The sequence below is a fragment of the Centruroides vittatus genome, unplaced genomic scaffold (genome assembly GCF_030686945.1).
Source record: "Centruroides vittatus isolate TY-2023 unplaced genomic scaffold, ASM3068694v2 contig_345, whole genome shotgun sequence".
Lineage (NCBI taxonomy): Eukaryota > Metazoa > Arthropoda > Arachnida > Scorpiones > Buthidae > Centruroides > Centruroides vittatus.
In genome coordinates this window covers 494,387-510,162 of record NW_027122170.1, presented here as the reverse complement: position 1 = coordinate 510,162, position 15,776 = coordinate 494,387, and the positions used below count along the sequence as shown (strand labels likewise).

Genomic DNA, 15,776 nt, shown 5'->3' with positions numbered 1-15,776 from the left:
AACTTGAAAAAGCTAAAATCACTAATTTCTTACCTTTTCTCAAAAATTGTCGGAATCCTAGGCCAGGTATGCCGAGATTATTTGCGTTTGCCAAAACCCATAAAGAGGGCAAGGAAGTAAGACCCATAGTCGAAAGATGCAGAGGACCAACCTTTTTTCTTGAAAAGAGATTACATAAGTTTCTCACCTCTCAGCTCGAGAATAACGTATATGTGGCAAAGGATCCCAGGGATGTGGTTAATGAGATACAAGATCTAATTTTAATGAATAATGAGGTTGGAACCGTAATGGACTACGAGAGCTTATACCCCTCTATAAAAATTGAGTCATGCGAGGTAGCGCTTTTGGATTTCATGCACAGCAAAAGCCCAGATTTGGCAAATTACAGTAATGATTTGATAGAGCTAGCTAACCTTGTCTGCTATGAATCTTTTTTCGCTTTTAATGGCCGTCAATACAAACAAAAAAGGGGAGTCCCAATGGGAAGTCCTATGTCGGGATTGTTGTGTGAACTTGTATTGAGAAGGTTAGAAAAGAGTGTTATTTGTGGCTTCGTGAATGACATTATGTATTTTAAAAGATACGTGGACGATGTCCTTGTAATATGGAAAAATGACCGGAAAATCGAGGAATTTATTAAAAGAATCAACAACAACGACGACGGCCTCGTGCTAAAGATTGAACAGACGTGTTCCTCGCGGATACATTTTTTAGACATTGACATCGAATTCAAGGAAGGACATTTGATCACTAAAGTGTACGTAAAACCGACGCATAGCCCTTTGTACATTCCATCGCGTTCGAATGATCCTTACCAATACAAAATGGCTGCTTTCCGTGCCCTTGTTCGCAGGGCTTTTCTCTACTGCAGTAGTGTGGTTGATAGACAAAAAGAAATCTACAGGATATCGCATATCGCTAGAACTCTAGGGTACAGGGCGGATATGATAACCGCACTAATCAAAAACTACAAGAATAACAAAACAAAAGCTCAAGGAAGGGATTTCCGCAAATTCACAAAGTTCACGTATGACAGAAAGAAAGAAGCTATCACGAAGGAAATCTCAGCCCGCAAAAATACCAAGTTAATTTTCAAGAGGGCTCCCAACTTGTACAAATTATTAAGGAACGACAAAGACCGTATTGATAAAGAAAGAATGGCCGGAGTGTACAAAATTCCTTATGAAAACCAAGAACTAGGCATTAATAAAAATTACATTGGAGTTACTAATAGAAGCTTAGGGATTAGATTGAGGGAGCACAAATACAACATCGGCAAAAGATCTAACGCCACAATTCTATCTCGGATGGCGCAGGTCGAAGGCTCGGTAGTCGAGTGGGGTGAAGCAGACATCATTAAACCTGTACACTCACCGACTTTAGCGTTTTGCGCCGAAAAAATTGAAATATTTAAGAGCAGATTACATAATGCCTGCATTAATGCCAGGGATGCCGAAGGGTTGCCTTCGGCATGGAAATATTTAATTAAGAGGTTTGATAGCTCTTAATTTAGTGCCTCGATTTTGTTATCACTGCATATCTTGTATTTGTCAGAATTTCGTATAATTTATTGATAAATGCACTTCTTGCATTTATTAGAGTTTCGTGTAGTTTATTAATATTTATTTATTTAACCTATACATATTTTTTATATATTTTTGTTATTTATATTTAATTTTTACTTTCTTATATGTATATTTTATCCGTTATTTTATTTATTTGTATTTAACTTTTTTGTTCCATTTTGTGTTTGCATTCGAATATGTTTAACCCGATGATGGCCAACAGATTTGGCTGAAAACGTTTGATAGTTATTAAATTTTCTCAGCAACTTAAGGTGTTTGGTTGTTTGTGATTAATGGATACTTAATAATTACAATAAATTGTTGTTTATTTATACATTTCTTCTGAAGATATTCTAAAATCACAAGTCTCAAATGATATCTTGACAATATCATAATTGCTATTATTATTTTATAAGATTTCTAACTTTTAAAATATTTTCTTAATAAAATTTTCTAATGTTTAAACTTACAAAGACAAACATTTTAATGTAATTATTGTATTTAACTTGTTTTTACATTAAATTCAAAGTATATAAATTCTTGCAGTCCATAATTGGAACTCGAGCGATCCAAAATCCGAGGCAGATCTCGATTAAGATCGAAAACGTTTGTTTGTTTATGTATCCTTCCTTACCGGATGTAAAGGTTTAAAAGTGGCATTCGTATAAATTCTTGATGAATGTGACCTTAATAAATTTTTTCATTTATAATTTTTGATTATTTAACAACATTCTAATACAGTAGACACTTTCTAATCTGGTACACCCCATTAAAATATCTTTCTCTTATTCATGTTTATTACTTTTTAAAATACATATAATAAACTTATAATGTTAATATTTATGAAGAATTAAACTTTCAATTACTGTATCCCTCTGCATTTCACAACAACAAAATATAGCTCCAAAAAGAATCAGTACGAAAGGGTGACCTACAGGCCATGTTGTTCATTGCTTTTAGTCCTATACACTCTGTAATCTGGCACTCTCACTAATCCGGCATTCCTTTGTGCAAGGAATGGCCAGATTAGCGAGTGTCTACTATATACAGTGGAAAATGAGTTCCTACTTCAAACTTGATGGGAGCATATTAGAGTTTGAGTAAATTAATTTACTTTAAATACACGGAACACAAAAGAAAGGAGTTTCTGGATTATCCGAAAGACGTGTTGCCAGCCTAGTTCTGTGGCACTACAATTGACAGATGACATAAAATTTTCCATTTACGTGGAGAGCTGGTCTCTGTAGTATGCTACACATACCAGTTTTTTTAAAACCATTTTGTATAATTATGTATATGTTATGGATAAAGTGATTAATATGGGCATTACGAATAACGACCGACAAAATCGGGCATTGTAATAAATTTCAATAATTTATCAAATTGACCGGTCGTTACGAATACCGCTACCGCCTAGTCGGGCAAAGTGATGATAATACGCCGAGGAGTGATCGTCCGACATACGCTAGCCAATCAGAACTTACATCTTAGTCGTGCATGCGTATTGTATTTAGTACCGAATTTTAAATTTATGTGACCAGTAGTTAATCTTTCTTCTTTGACAAAAGTAACGGACGTAGAGGAATCATTAAGTGATACGAATAGGACCGATTAAACGAGTTAATAGCAGAAAAAGGTGAGAAGAATCAAATTTTTACAAAATCAGCATATTTGTCAATGATAGAAAAAGTGTGTGTGTCAAAAATGAAAGTTACCGGAAGAATATCGGTTAATAGTACTTTGAAATAATTCACAAAAAATAAATTTTTCTAAATGAAATAAGTTTTTTAAAATCAAATTTAAAATTCGGTACTAATCGCGATACACACGTGCAACCGAGTGCCGATTGGCTAGACTCGCTAGAGTATGTCGGACGATCGCTCCTCGACTTATTATCGTCTCTTTGCCCGACTAGGTGGTAGCAGTATTTGTAACGACCGGTCAATCTGATAATTAATCAATATTTATCACGCTGCGCGGCCTTTTTGGTCATTATTCGTAATGCCCTATTAATCACTTTGTCCGTAACGCAGACCCAACAATGAATTTTAATGTTTTTGTTAAATAATTATCAGTTGACCCCCAAAATAAAACCTTTTTAGCTGTATTAATTAACTTTCTAAAAGATGTTTATTAAAAGTTCTTGCATTTAATTAATACTGTTAAATATAATGCCAAACACCAATTATGTACTAATTAGTAGTAATAAAAAAACCAACAAAAATTTATTATTAAATATCAATTTAATGGATGTCATTTATTTTATTCGAATGTCAATTAAGATGGCTTTTATTAATTAATTTGATTTAAATTCAACTGTGACACCTACCTAAAAATGGAATTAGTATCTTTCCTGCATGTGCATGGAAATCTAATTTAAATAGTAATGTTGTCCATTATTCGTGTCGTGATGTCTAATAATGTCGGGCAATCTCGGCACCGCTAACTTTAGTGGAAGTAACTTAACCGAATTGGTAGTCTCGTCGTCGATCGGTTGGGCCCTCTACTTTCTTTAACGTAGATAGTACGGAGAGTCGACTCTGTCTGAACCAGCCACAGATTAGAGGCAAACAAGATATTTCGCAACCGGTGCAATTATGAGTTTGAAATTCTGTTTACGAACCTACGTGTTTGAAAACAGAGGTTTGACTGTACCACACAAAAGGTATATGTCGTACCGAAATGATATTAATATTTGTGTTAATTGCTGTAAGCAGTGACATAACTTAAGATTTTGCTCTGGGGTCGTCTAAACCGGTGTTTCTCAAACTATGGGTCGTGTTAAAATTTTATCGGATTGCAAAATGACACCACCTTCTGCAGAAATACTCGTATTACCGAAATATCCTCTAAGAACTAGGAACAATAGATGTTAAGTACTGAAAATTTTTTAACAATTTTTTCTTATAATTATTAGTGTCATTTACTAATAAAATTAAGATTATAGAATGTGTGTATACGAAATTGTTTCTCATTTCTATTTTGAACAACATCAAAATTGATATTTTATGCAAGGTCATAGTGATAAAACCATTTAAGTTGCAATGGTTTTGAAAATGTTTCCTTGTTTATTGTCATACAAAAAAATTATATTATAAAATATAAATAATGGATGAATTTTGGCACAAGTGGATCAATAAATAATCTTCTTACAATCTGAAAAGTATTCAATACATTTTAAAAAAGCATTCATTAAGTTTAAAAAATATTACAAGTTCTCTTTTATAAAATAAAATAACTTGCAAATAATTTTGAAACAGTGTGTTTTATTTGCAATCGTTAATTTTCAATAATAGAAACTGAAATTGAAGTAAGTTATTTGTTACAGATTGAAATTGGCCCGAACTGCTCTTTATATAAATGTATGCAATGTTACAGTTCACTTGTAAATATTATCATTAGTAATGCATAAACTTATTTTGTTATATAATATACAATGACTCCAGTTTACCAGGTTTCTTAAGTTTTATATTAGAAACATTTGGGTGGCAAAACTACAAATACGTCGAGTTGCTTAAGCAAAAAGTTTGAGAACGCCGATCTAAGCGGTAATATTCAAACGAAGTAAAATTAAGCATCCCTTTCTCCTCGCTGCCGATAAATTAGTATCCCTTCTATATCGGCCGGACAAATGTTATAGAATATTCCCGATAAATCTAGAAGAAAAATTCGAGAACAAATTTGACATCCGAACTACGATATTTCTTACATTACACGACCGTGGATTGTTTTAGAAGTAAGTGACCGATAACAGAGCCTTTATTATTATTATTATTATTATAAAAGAATAAAATAACTGATTGATATTGAATTATTCATTAATAAAATGTAATTTTAGATGTTGTTGTTTCAGACAAATTTTTTATCTAGTTTAAATTTTACTCCCAAAGCTTCTGGGGATCCAATACCCACACACCCCCCATAAGTATGCCACAGGCTATAAGCAACTTGACATAACTAATAAACTTAATATCATTTAGTAATCTCATTGAATTAACAATTATAGATAAAATAACTAATGACGATATTTAGTAGTATAGCTATCTAATTTGTATCTTTTCTAAATATTTAGGAGACTGTTGTTGTAAAACTCTCTCGTCATTTGTAGAAAATGCAATTCTGAATCTGTGTGCAGATTTAAAGGACGATTCTGTCGCTTTGGCCGACGCTCTCGCACCGTCCGACTTTATTCTTAATTCTGTTTTGGGGAAATCGGATGGACGAGTGAGTCAAAATTTTTCATATAGGATATTTAGTAGTGAATAAAAAAATTTTTTAAAATATTTTCTTACAGATTTATAAGAATATGTATGACGAAATTATTAAAACACAAGAAAATCCAGACTTTTCCATCAAACCCGAATACGTTCTCTTGCAAAGTAAGATATAGAAGCATTTGATGCTCGAATACGTTCGATCTGCCGACAAAACAATTTGAAATCCTTCGACTAGAAATAAAAATTAATTTGAAATATTGTAATTTATAGGATAATTTTAACGTAATTTCTGTACAAAAATGCAATTTTAACGAAACTGTTTTATATAATGTTTCAAAGAAATAAATTTTATAATAAGACACACAACCTTTAATATATATTTTTGTTATGACTTCAAACTTTATTTTTTTTTCTAGCTTACATTATTCATCTTACAATTCACAAATCTGATGATAAATTAAAACCCGATATTTTCAAACTTAAATTTTTTTAATACGTAAAATTTCTAAAAATTAAACCGTCGAGCAAAGTACTTGGAGAAAAAAATAATAATAAATAATTTTGTCGACGTTTTAAAAATCATACTTTTTTATGACTAGTATATGCACGGATTCCTTCCTTAAAGTACAAATAGCAACTAAACAAGAATTCATATTAATACAGATAATACAATAAAAAACACATCAAATTAGACTGTTACATATTTTATATTTTAAACATAATAAATTAATTCAAATCATTTTCAGCTGCCATTCGGGACAAATACAATTACAGCGGTAACTAATTTTTTAAAAATATTTTTTGTTTTCAAAACATTTATGAAAAATTTTGAGGACTTAGTAATTAATTATCAACAAAATCATAATTATTCCTAGCAAAATTTCTTTTTGGTCAATATTTTCTATAAAAGAAGGTTAAAAACTGAAATAAAAAAATTTGTTATCGACTAAATGCCGTAATTTTTATTAAAAGAATCGAGAATAAAATATTTAAATTCTATAAGGAATGTTTAAGTTTTCGGTATACTTTTAGTAAGTTTCATTAACAATTTTCAGACACATTAAATATTTATTAGAACATATGTAAAAGTTTGTACAATTGAAATTAAAGTGTATAAATTTTATAAATGGCACATAGTCATAATGTTGAATTTTTAGAAACTACTTTTCAAATTTTTTTCACATTCATCCTTTTTTCTTTTTAAACTAACAAATAGATATTTAAATAAAACAAATTTATCAGGAATGCTATGAATATGGAAATCAGTTTTTATGATTGTATAATATTTTCCCTCCATTATCACAAGCAATAAAGTTTGTTAAAAATTGCTTTCTGTCGAAAACAATTATATCGATACCTACGTAATCACGAGTGTAAAGATTTTATAACAGCTGTAATCCAGAATGTTTCGATAGAGCATTGTATTAACAAGAGGAAACTAAAGACAGACTATACAGAATTTATAAAATAATTATACAAGTTTCATATACAATATGAAATAAAGTAAAAAACACAATGCTTTATCAATAAAGATAATTACACAACACACGAAACAAGAATATATGTCAGCATAGCCAATTAATTATCTAATTTCTATAGGAAGTTTACACTCTAGTTAACATCTAGAGGGTGCTTCGTGAAAAACACCACACAACATCCTCCAGAATATTTGGACAGACAAATACAAGGCACTTAAGCTGCAAATTCACTTCGTTCGGAGGATAATAAATTATTATCCGCCGATTTAGTTATCACACGTGCAATGTGAAGCTACAATGCACAGGCCGTACGATAAAGTACGGCAATTTTGAGAAAGTCGTAAAATTTTGTCGTTAGTTGAATATTTAATTATAAAACATTTAATGCAGTCGACATTTACAATAATTCTAATTAGCACAAGAGTGATTATTAATATTATTTTGAATATGGCAATTTATATTTTTTACTTCTTGATTTTCAATTGACTAGTATTTTATAATAAATTGCACTAACTTAAATAGATATACAAAACAAAAATATAAAATTACTATTTTCGAACACACGAGGATTAAAATTACCTAAAGTTCGTTCTTACCGATTGGTTAATTTGAAGATTGTAGATTAATACGTACGCTCTTCATTTAATTATTATTATATCCCCACTTAAAATACTGATAATTTTAAAGTAAAATTTGTAATTAAATGCAAGTATACACAGTATTTAAAAAAATAAGGACATAAGCATTTATTTTATAAAATTTTAGATATAGAAGTTTTAATTAAATAAAATAATTACATGTAAAATTTAAAGTGATAATCTCAAATTAGCTGTTTTACATTTGATGTCTATATTTTATCACGAATCAGAAAATTTCTGAATAAAACGGCGCAGATTTTACGAATGTTTTCAAATTATATTTGCTTTCGCATTCTATTTTTATAACTTTTAAAATATTTGATAGTTGACTGGCTTTTACTTTTAGATTTAATGTAAGAAATTTAGTACAATATCTGTTAAACAATTTTCTTAATACGAAACTGTGTCTGTATTTTTATTTGGTTTATATCACAACAAAGTGTAGTACAATTGACACAAGGCTTTTCTTTACATCCTTCTTTAATCTGCCTTTTTTATTTGCGAGACGTGTTTCGGGTATTTGGCCCTCGTCTGTCGGCTACGTTAAAATTATAACGTCGTAATCTTATGTAGCCGACAGACGAGGGGCAAATACCCGAAACACGTCTCGCAAATAAAAAAGACAGATTAAAGAAGGATGTAAAGAAAAGCCTTGTGTCAATTGTACTACACTTTGTTGTGTGATATAAACCGAATGTTAAACAATTAACAAAATCTTAATATATTGATTTAGAAATGTTACATTACTAATATTTTATTGATGTAGTATTTTTGATTTTGTGTTTATTTTCCATCATGTTTAAAAACATTAACATTAAAAATCAATGTGATTGCCTATACTATGCTAAAAACACTAAAGTTGTGTTACAATACAAAACCATATATTTAAATTTTGTCTGCTGTAGCCAATTATAATCTAATATAATATTACGTTTAGTGTATTTGCTGAATATTAAAAGTTTTATGAAATCAAATATATTTCAAATTCAGTAATAAAACATGTATTATTATTATTTTCCAATAATAAATATAAAATTTCAGTAGGAAATTTGAGAAATTTTGCTTAGTCTATTATGGTAAAATCTCTAGATGCTCACTTGAACATGTTTATGATGTTGAAAAATAGAAATTAAATATATACAATAATAGATTTTGATTTATCAATTATAATAAACATATAATTCCAGTCGCTATAAACAAAATTTAATTAATACGAACGGTACAAATTTATCCGAATACAGCTCCTATGAAAGTATTCAAAAACTATGACAATTAACAACACACTATCTAAAATATGGAGTAACTAACTTTGACTCTTCGACACAATTAACGACATTAGTTTTTGATTGAAAACTAATTTTCAGATATTAGTTTAAAAACCAAAATATGAGTTAATAATTAAATTATTTAGTACATAATTCAAGTACTATAAGAATGTCAGCAATCTATTGCGTATATTTAATCACGATATCTCTTTACCAAACTAATCTAATTTAAAACTTCTTACAACTTTAGTAATAACAAAATTAATATTTTTGAGAAAAAACATTTTCAATTTATAAAAATTTGTGTAATTTGCCTTCACTTCATTAATTCATTAAGGGTTTAAATTCTCCATTTGTATTTGTTGTTTGTCTTCTATAAAACGTATGTAGTAAATATAATCTTTTTAAATAAATTTACTTTTATAAATGCATATCGTATTTTAAAAGTAATTGTGTAATTTAGAAATTTTATTTTATTGACTTATTCGTTTTTAAATATAAATTGTTCTATATTACATTGCAAAACTGTTTATAAATATTTTATTTCTCAAAAAATCTGTTGTTAATGACAAAGTATTTGAACTATTTAAACAATTTATTTTATTGGCTCATATTTTGATTTTTAACATCAGAAGATGTTGTGTAAAGAATCAAAAATAAGACTCATCTGTATGTCCACATTATTAAATTACGTAACACTTTGGATGGTTTATTGACTCTCTTAAGAGCTTAAATATTGCAAACGTAAATGCATTTAAAGCTAGTAATAATATTACAATGAGGGAAAAATTAACATAATAAAGAGAACTTATATATTTTCTGAAGAATGAATGATTTGCTCAAAAATTTAATTTATTTCTGTTTTCGGCAGTTTAATTAATTTAAAATGTTACGATTAAAACTTTTGTATCTAAGATTTGGATCCTTACAAAACGTCGAAAAAATACCACCTATACATAAATATACACATATCTTATTTTTAATAAACATTTCTTTTTTTTTTTATTACGTTAATTGTATACTGTTAGAAAAAACATAATTCATTAAATTTGCTTTTATGATTTAGATTACAAACTATACAATATAGCTGTTGTAACAAAATTCAGTATAGAGATTCGAAAATTAATTATATTGTACTATCATTTTATGATAACTATAAAATATAGTAAGGGTAAAAGGAATTGTTGTTGCAACGTAATGATAAAATTTAACCTAACAAAAATAGAATTAAATCCTTATATTTATGAAAAAGATCTATTTTGTAAATCTATTACTGAAAATTAAAACAGAAAAAGATTTTTAACATATATCAAATTATTTGTTGATTCTAGATATTTAAGGTTTGTTGTATTATTCAAATTTTAAAATAAGACAACTCAAAATGTTTTGAAAACTTTTTTTTACATTTCTGTAGAAGAAATGTTATAAAATTACAAACTAACAAAAAAAATCTTTTTGTGTACTTACTACAAGAAGTTATCCGAGGGGAAAAAATCTCATTTCTGATTTAATGATCGGTATAAAAAACAAAAATTTTTTTCTTTTGTTTTACTCTGTCTTTAATACGTACAACATAATATCGCCATTTACAACTATGTCACTGAACTGAAAGAAATTTGAATTAAAATAATGTCTTCTTATAGTAAGCTATTACATATGTACAAGTAAAATTGTATAAAAAAATTCTAGATAAGAAATTTGTACATTGTTATTAGTTTTATGAAATAAAAATACATTAGAAATAGTGTACTATTCATGATGATTAAGATATACAGTAAACTTAGTCAAGAAAACTTAAATTTGGAAATCAAATTTATAAAGAAAAGAGATTATTTAAAGCAAAATACAAATGAATTATTCAATTTACTATATAACTAAAAGTTATTTTTAGATCTGTTGAAAAAAATACATAAAATCTAATATAAAAAGTTTTTATAGTCAATAATGATCTGGTTTATAAATTATCTAATAAAACAACAATATTTGTCTTATCCGGGACAGAGCGTGCACGTTTACTGGATAACAGACTTTTTAATTTGAATGTTGGATATTTATCGTGCGACGGACTGTCGGAATATGGGAACGTACAGAAATTTTAATTTGTTTGGTTATTACTATGAAAATAGTTTATGTATAATCCTGTATCGTATACTTTAAATAAAATTTAAAATATATTAAATAAAAATCTAGCCAAAATATAAAAAAAGTTCTTAGTTGAAATACAGAAAAGCTTATTTATTACATATATTTCATAATTTAAATAGATAATTTATAAATCTGTATAATACAATATTATGCAAAGGATATATTTATAACAATAAACAAACAATAATAGACAATAGTTAAAAGAAAAAGCTAGTAAACTTACTTCTTGTAATTAGATAAGGTTCAAATGGAAAAAAATTTGGATTACAAAAAGATTTAAAAAACTACTAAATTACCAATAACAGAACATTAAATTGTACATAAAATTTAAAATTGATTATTTCCAACTTATACTACTAGTTAGTTATCCATTAAATAACAGAGTTTGTGCATTGAAATTTCCTGTTATAAAATGCTTCATCATAATTTTATACTTGTGATGTTATAACTGTTTGAAAGTCTCCCATTTCAAGCCTGTTGTAAAATAAGGCAATAATGATAGCCAATAAGATATAGCAAAACATTGACATCACTTCAGCAAACATGGAGGAGACTAATTTCAGTTTTCTGATGCTTAGACTTAAAGCAATTTGAATTACTTAGTTATGTGTGTAGAATACTTCAAATAATGAAATGAATTATGGCAGAATATCCAGATACTCTGTATCATTTGAATTTGTTATTTGAATTATTTAATGCACTTTGTTTCTTACCTTGGGAATATCTTCAAATGATACTCTGTATCATTTGAAACAAAGTGCATTAAATATGATATTTAAGTAAATTGTCAGAAGCTGACTTACATTCATATTTTTAGATTCAAATTTTGCAGTCTAAGATATGAAAGGCACTTGGCTGAAATAAGTGGTGCATTATGTAAATCAAATTCGTGGAACGTGCTAAATTGTAAGCCTGATTGGTCCTTGTTATTAAAATATCCAAGAACACAGTGGTATTATTGAGTTCATCTGAAATGAGAATTTTATAGATGGGAAGACATCGTTTAGAGTGTGAAGAAAGGCTAGGAATTCCTCGTGTATCCCTGCCTGGCTAGAATAGCATCGTCGATGTTTCGGAGGTATAACGACAAATAACAGATGATCGGAGACAATCTGATAATGTAATCTTCAATCTTACATTCCTAGAGTTGCTGCTATAATTTTTGCTTTTCATAGCTTTTGCTAGTTATGCATAAGATTGAAGATTATATTTTCAAGTTGCTTCTTACTATTATCCACTGTTACATCGCCAAAACGTTGGTGATGCTATTCTAGCCTGGCAGGGCACATAGGAATTCCTAGTCTTTCTTCACACTCTAAACAATGACTTCCAATCTATAAAATTCTCATTTCTGGCAGAGGAAGTCAATAATACCACTGTGTCCCTGGATATTTTAATAATGAGGACCAATTGGAACTTTTAATTTAAAAATACATGCTTGATTGAGCAAAAGAATCCAAGAAATATGACATGTGCAAACTCACTAATATTTGAAAATATAATTTTTATTGCAGCAGTTAGGATCTTTTCTATTAAGAATATCATAAAAATTATCATAGTTAAATATTTTGCAACATATATTAAAAAACTAATTAAAATAACAAAAACAATAATCAAAATATAATAAGTTTATATAATTTTGCAGATAAGTTAAATTAGCTATTATTAAACATCACTTATACAAAATTATTAGATTTATTTTCATTGTTAAATATAAATTAATAATATATTGAAGATGTCTTAATTTTATGATATCACATTGACATTTTTGATAATCATACAAACAATGATTTCAAATCAAATCCATAACATGTAAAAAAAAGGAAACTCATCATGCAAAATTTTTTTAATCCAATAGGGCATAGTCCTATTTCCTTCTCTTAGTAATCCCTGCAAACTAATTCAAAATGGGATAATTTTGAATTTATTTCCATTAGATATTTTACCATTATTGCACTCGGACAAACTGTCAAAATTTTGACAAACATTTCACAAATAACTTGATCCAATCATTAACAAGTTTATATTTGATTTTATGACTTTTGACTAATGCTTTGAACAAATATAAAATTTTTATGGCATTTACATTTTACTGAAATATTTTTTTTAGAACTTTAAAAACTAATTGATAAATAAAACATTTTTCCTGTTGAAAAAGTCTATTACCTGTTTAGCTTGAAAACAAGAAATATCTGGAAATAATTATTCAAATACAATACCATTAAGATGGATTTACAAAAATAATGACTTGATTGTTGAATATTTGTTCATAAATACAATCATCATATGGTAAAATCTGTTTATTGTAATCACTTTTGGTCAGCTGAGTGGTTAACTAACTCAGCCAGCCATGTTTTAAAGCATAGTGTTAATGAAACCGGTGACTTTTATTAAAATTCTGGCATATTGACAAGCATACTAATAAAATTAGTGAAAACTAGAATGTTAATTATGTTGTTTGTTAAATGTTAGTCAAAATATTTATTTTATTTTGTTCTAGGTTAGTAATGTGGATTCATTACCCAGCACAAGCATGAGTAGGATAAAGCAATCACTTAGAGAGTGACTATAGTACAAAACAACCTTTGCAGTTAAAAAAGGACAAATAAGATATTTTATGAGTAATTTTCTGACTCCAGATCTGAATATAGAGCAAATTTGGATTTAAAGGTAAAAAATTCTTCAGAAGAGTAAAAAACTCAGACACTAAGGAACCTGCTAATGAAGTAGAGAGAAATGATGATGCATAGTGGCATGAAGTAGACTGCATTTCTTTACATCACAAAATTAAATTCTCTGGTAATGAAATATTCTGCTATAATAGCATAGATTATTCTGTAAACAAAGACTATTTTACACCACTACATGTGTGCAATTTTTAAAATAAAGTTCTTGATTTGATGTTATAGAAAAAATAAAAGATGCTGAAACACACACATCTGTCCAGAATATATGGATGGAAACTAACCAATAAAGACAAAATTTGAAGTTCCTTGGTTTTGTTATATATATGGGACTAATTAAGTATCCCAACATTTTTGATTATTGGAGTACTTTATTTGTGAATAAAAATTCTTTAATTCCAAAGGTTATGATCAGAAACAGATTTCAGCTATTATTCAAGTTCGTAGATAATCCCATTAACTAAACAAAATTCTTACTGGAACTAAATAATAAAAATAAGCAACACCTTTAACGATCCAGCAATAAAAATTTAATGCGATAATAATGTTTTCGACTATCTTAAATAGCCCCTTCGGGAGCTATTTAAGATAGTCGATTAAAATGATTTCCATGCAGTGGATAAACCGTCTGCATCTCTGTGGCCATTTTACCATAACGCGTGATGGTTTCCTTGTAACATACTTGTGTTTGTGGCAATATTTTTTTGTAGTGTTTTAATATTCTTATTACTATTGTTAGCGCATGCGCGTTTTAATGCTTTCTAATATGCAACAGCATTTTTGCTTTGGAATTTATTTTGAACTTTTGAATGTTTGTATTGCTTGTATTCTTTTTCTGCATTCCTTTTGTTTGAGTTCGTTTAACTGAAGGTGGCTATTTAAGATAGTCGAAAACGTTATTATCGCATTAAATTTTTATTGCCGGATCGTTAAAGGTGTTGTTTATTTTGATAATCCCAATAATAAGCTTGCAGAAACTAATGATCATCTATATAAAATGCATAAAATTTTTAAAATTGAGAAAAGTACAAGAAATAACTCCAGATGAAATATTAGCAGTTGATGAATCTATGTGCCTTTCAGATGCTTATTATTATTTTGTAATTATATAGTTAGATATTATAAAGATTATAAAGTAATTTTTAAGTAGATTATATATAATAATGCATATAATCTGGCTGTTTTACATCATTCAAATATTTTTGCCATGGATGCTATCCTGTATTCAACAATACAGCGCTTCCATTGGGAATATGCATATGAGTATTTATATTCAAATATACAACAGCAACCTTATCATTGTTTTTAACATGTAGTATAGAAATTTGTAATAAGATACATAATGTGGTTATAATAAAATATTAATTTAATTAATTCAAAGTACATTAAAGTATGAAAATAATCACATAATATGTATTTATACTTTAGAAAATACAAGGGAAGCGGATCTTCCATATATTCCATTGACGGCACGTCACTGTAATGTAGGCATTAACCTCTTAACAGTGAGGGACGATTATAATCGTCCAAGGCAATCGTGTGGCAGTGGTGAGGGACGACTATACTCGCTAAATTCTTTTGGGGGTATCGCCAATAACTAGCCAAAAACTACCGCGAAAAAGAAATTCACATAAAAAATGAATTATGTAACAATAAAAAAAGACTTTTCTTTACTAGACAGAAGTGTTTACAAAATCTTTTCCCGAAATGGTAATGAGAAAAAACGCTTGAAAATATACTTTAAAAATTTCCCACATTTCTTCTCCACAATTAAGTGGGAGCCC

The 15,776-nt window shown here is 28.4% G+C and overlaps 1 protein-coding gene across 1 annotated transcript in view; it reads left to right on the top strand.

Annotated features, from left to right (window-relative positions):
* The window catches only part of LOC136974165 (peroxisomal acyl-coenzyme A oxidase 3-like), a 59,073-nt gene extending 53,085 nt beyond the window's left edge, over nt 1-5,988 (top strand). Inside the window, exons 14-15 of the mRNA XM_067268967.1 lie at nt 5,638-5,789; nt 5,860-5,988. Of these exons, the coding sequence (XP_067125068.1) occupies nt 5,638-5,789; nt 5,860-5,955 (248 nt within the window). The 3' untranslated portion in view covers nt 5,956-5,988. The remainder of the gene's footprint in view (nt 1-5,637; nt 5,790-5,859) is intronic.
* Nucleotides 5,989-15,776: the final 9,788 nt, after the last annotated feature.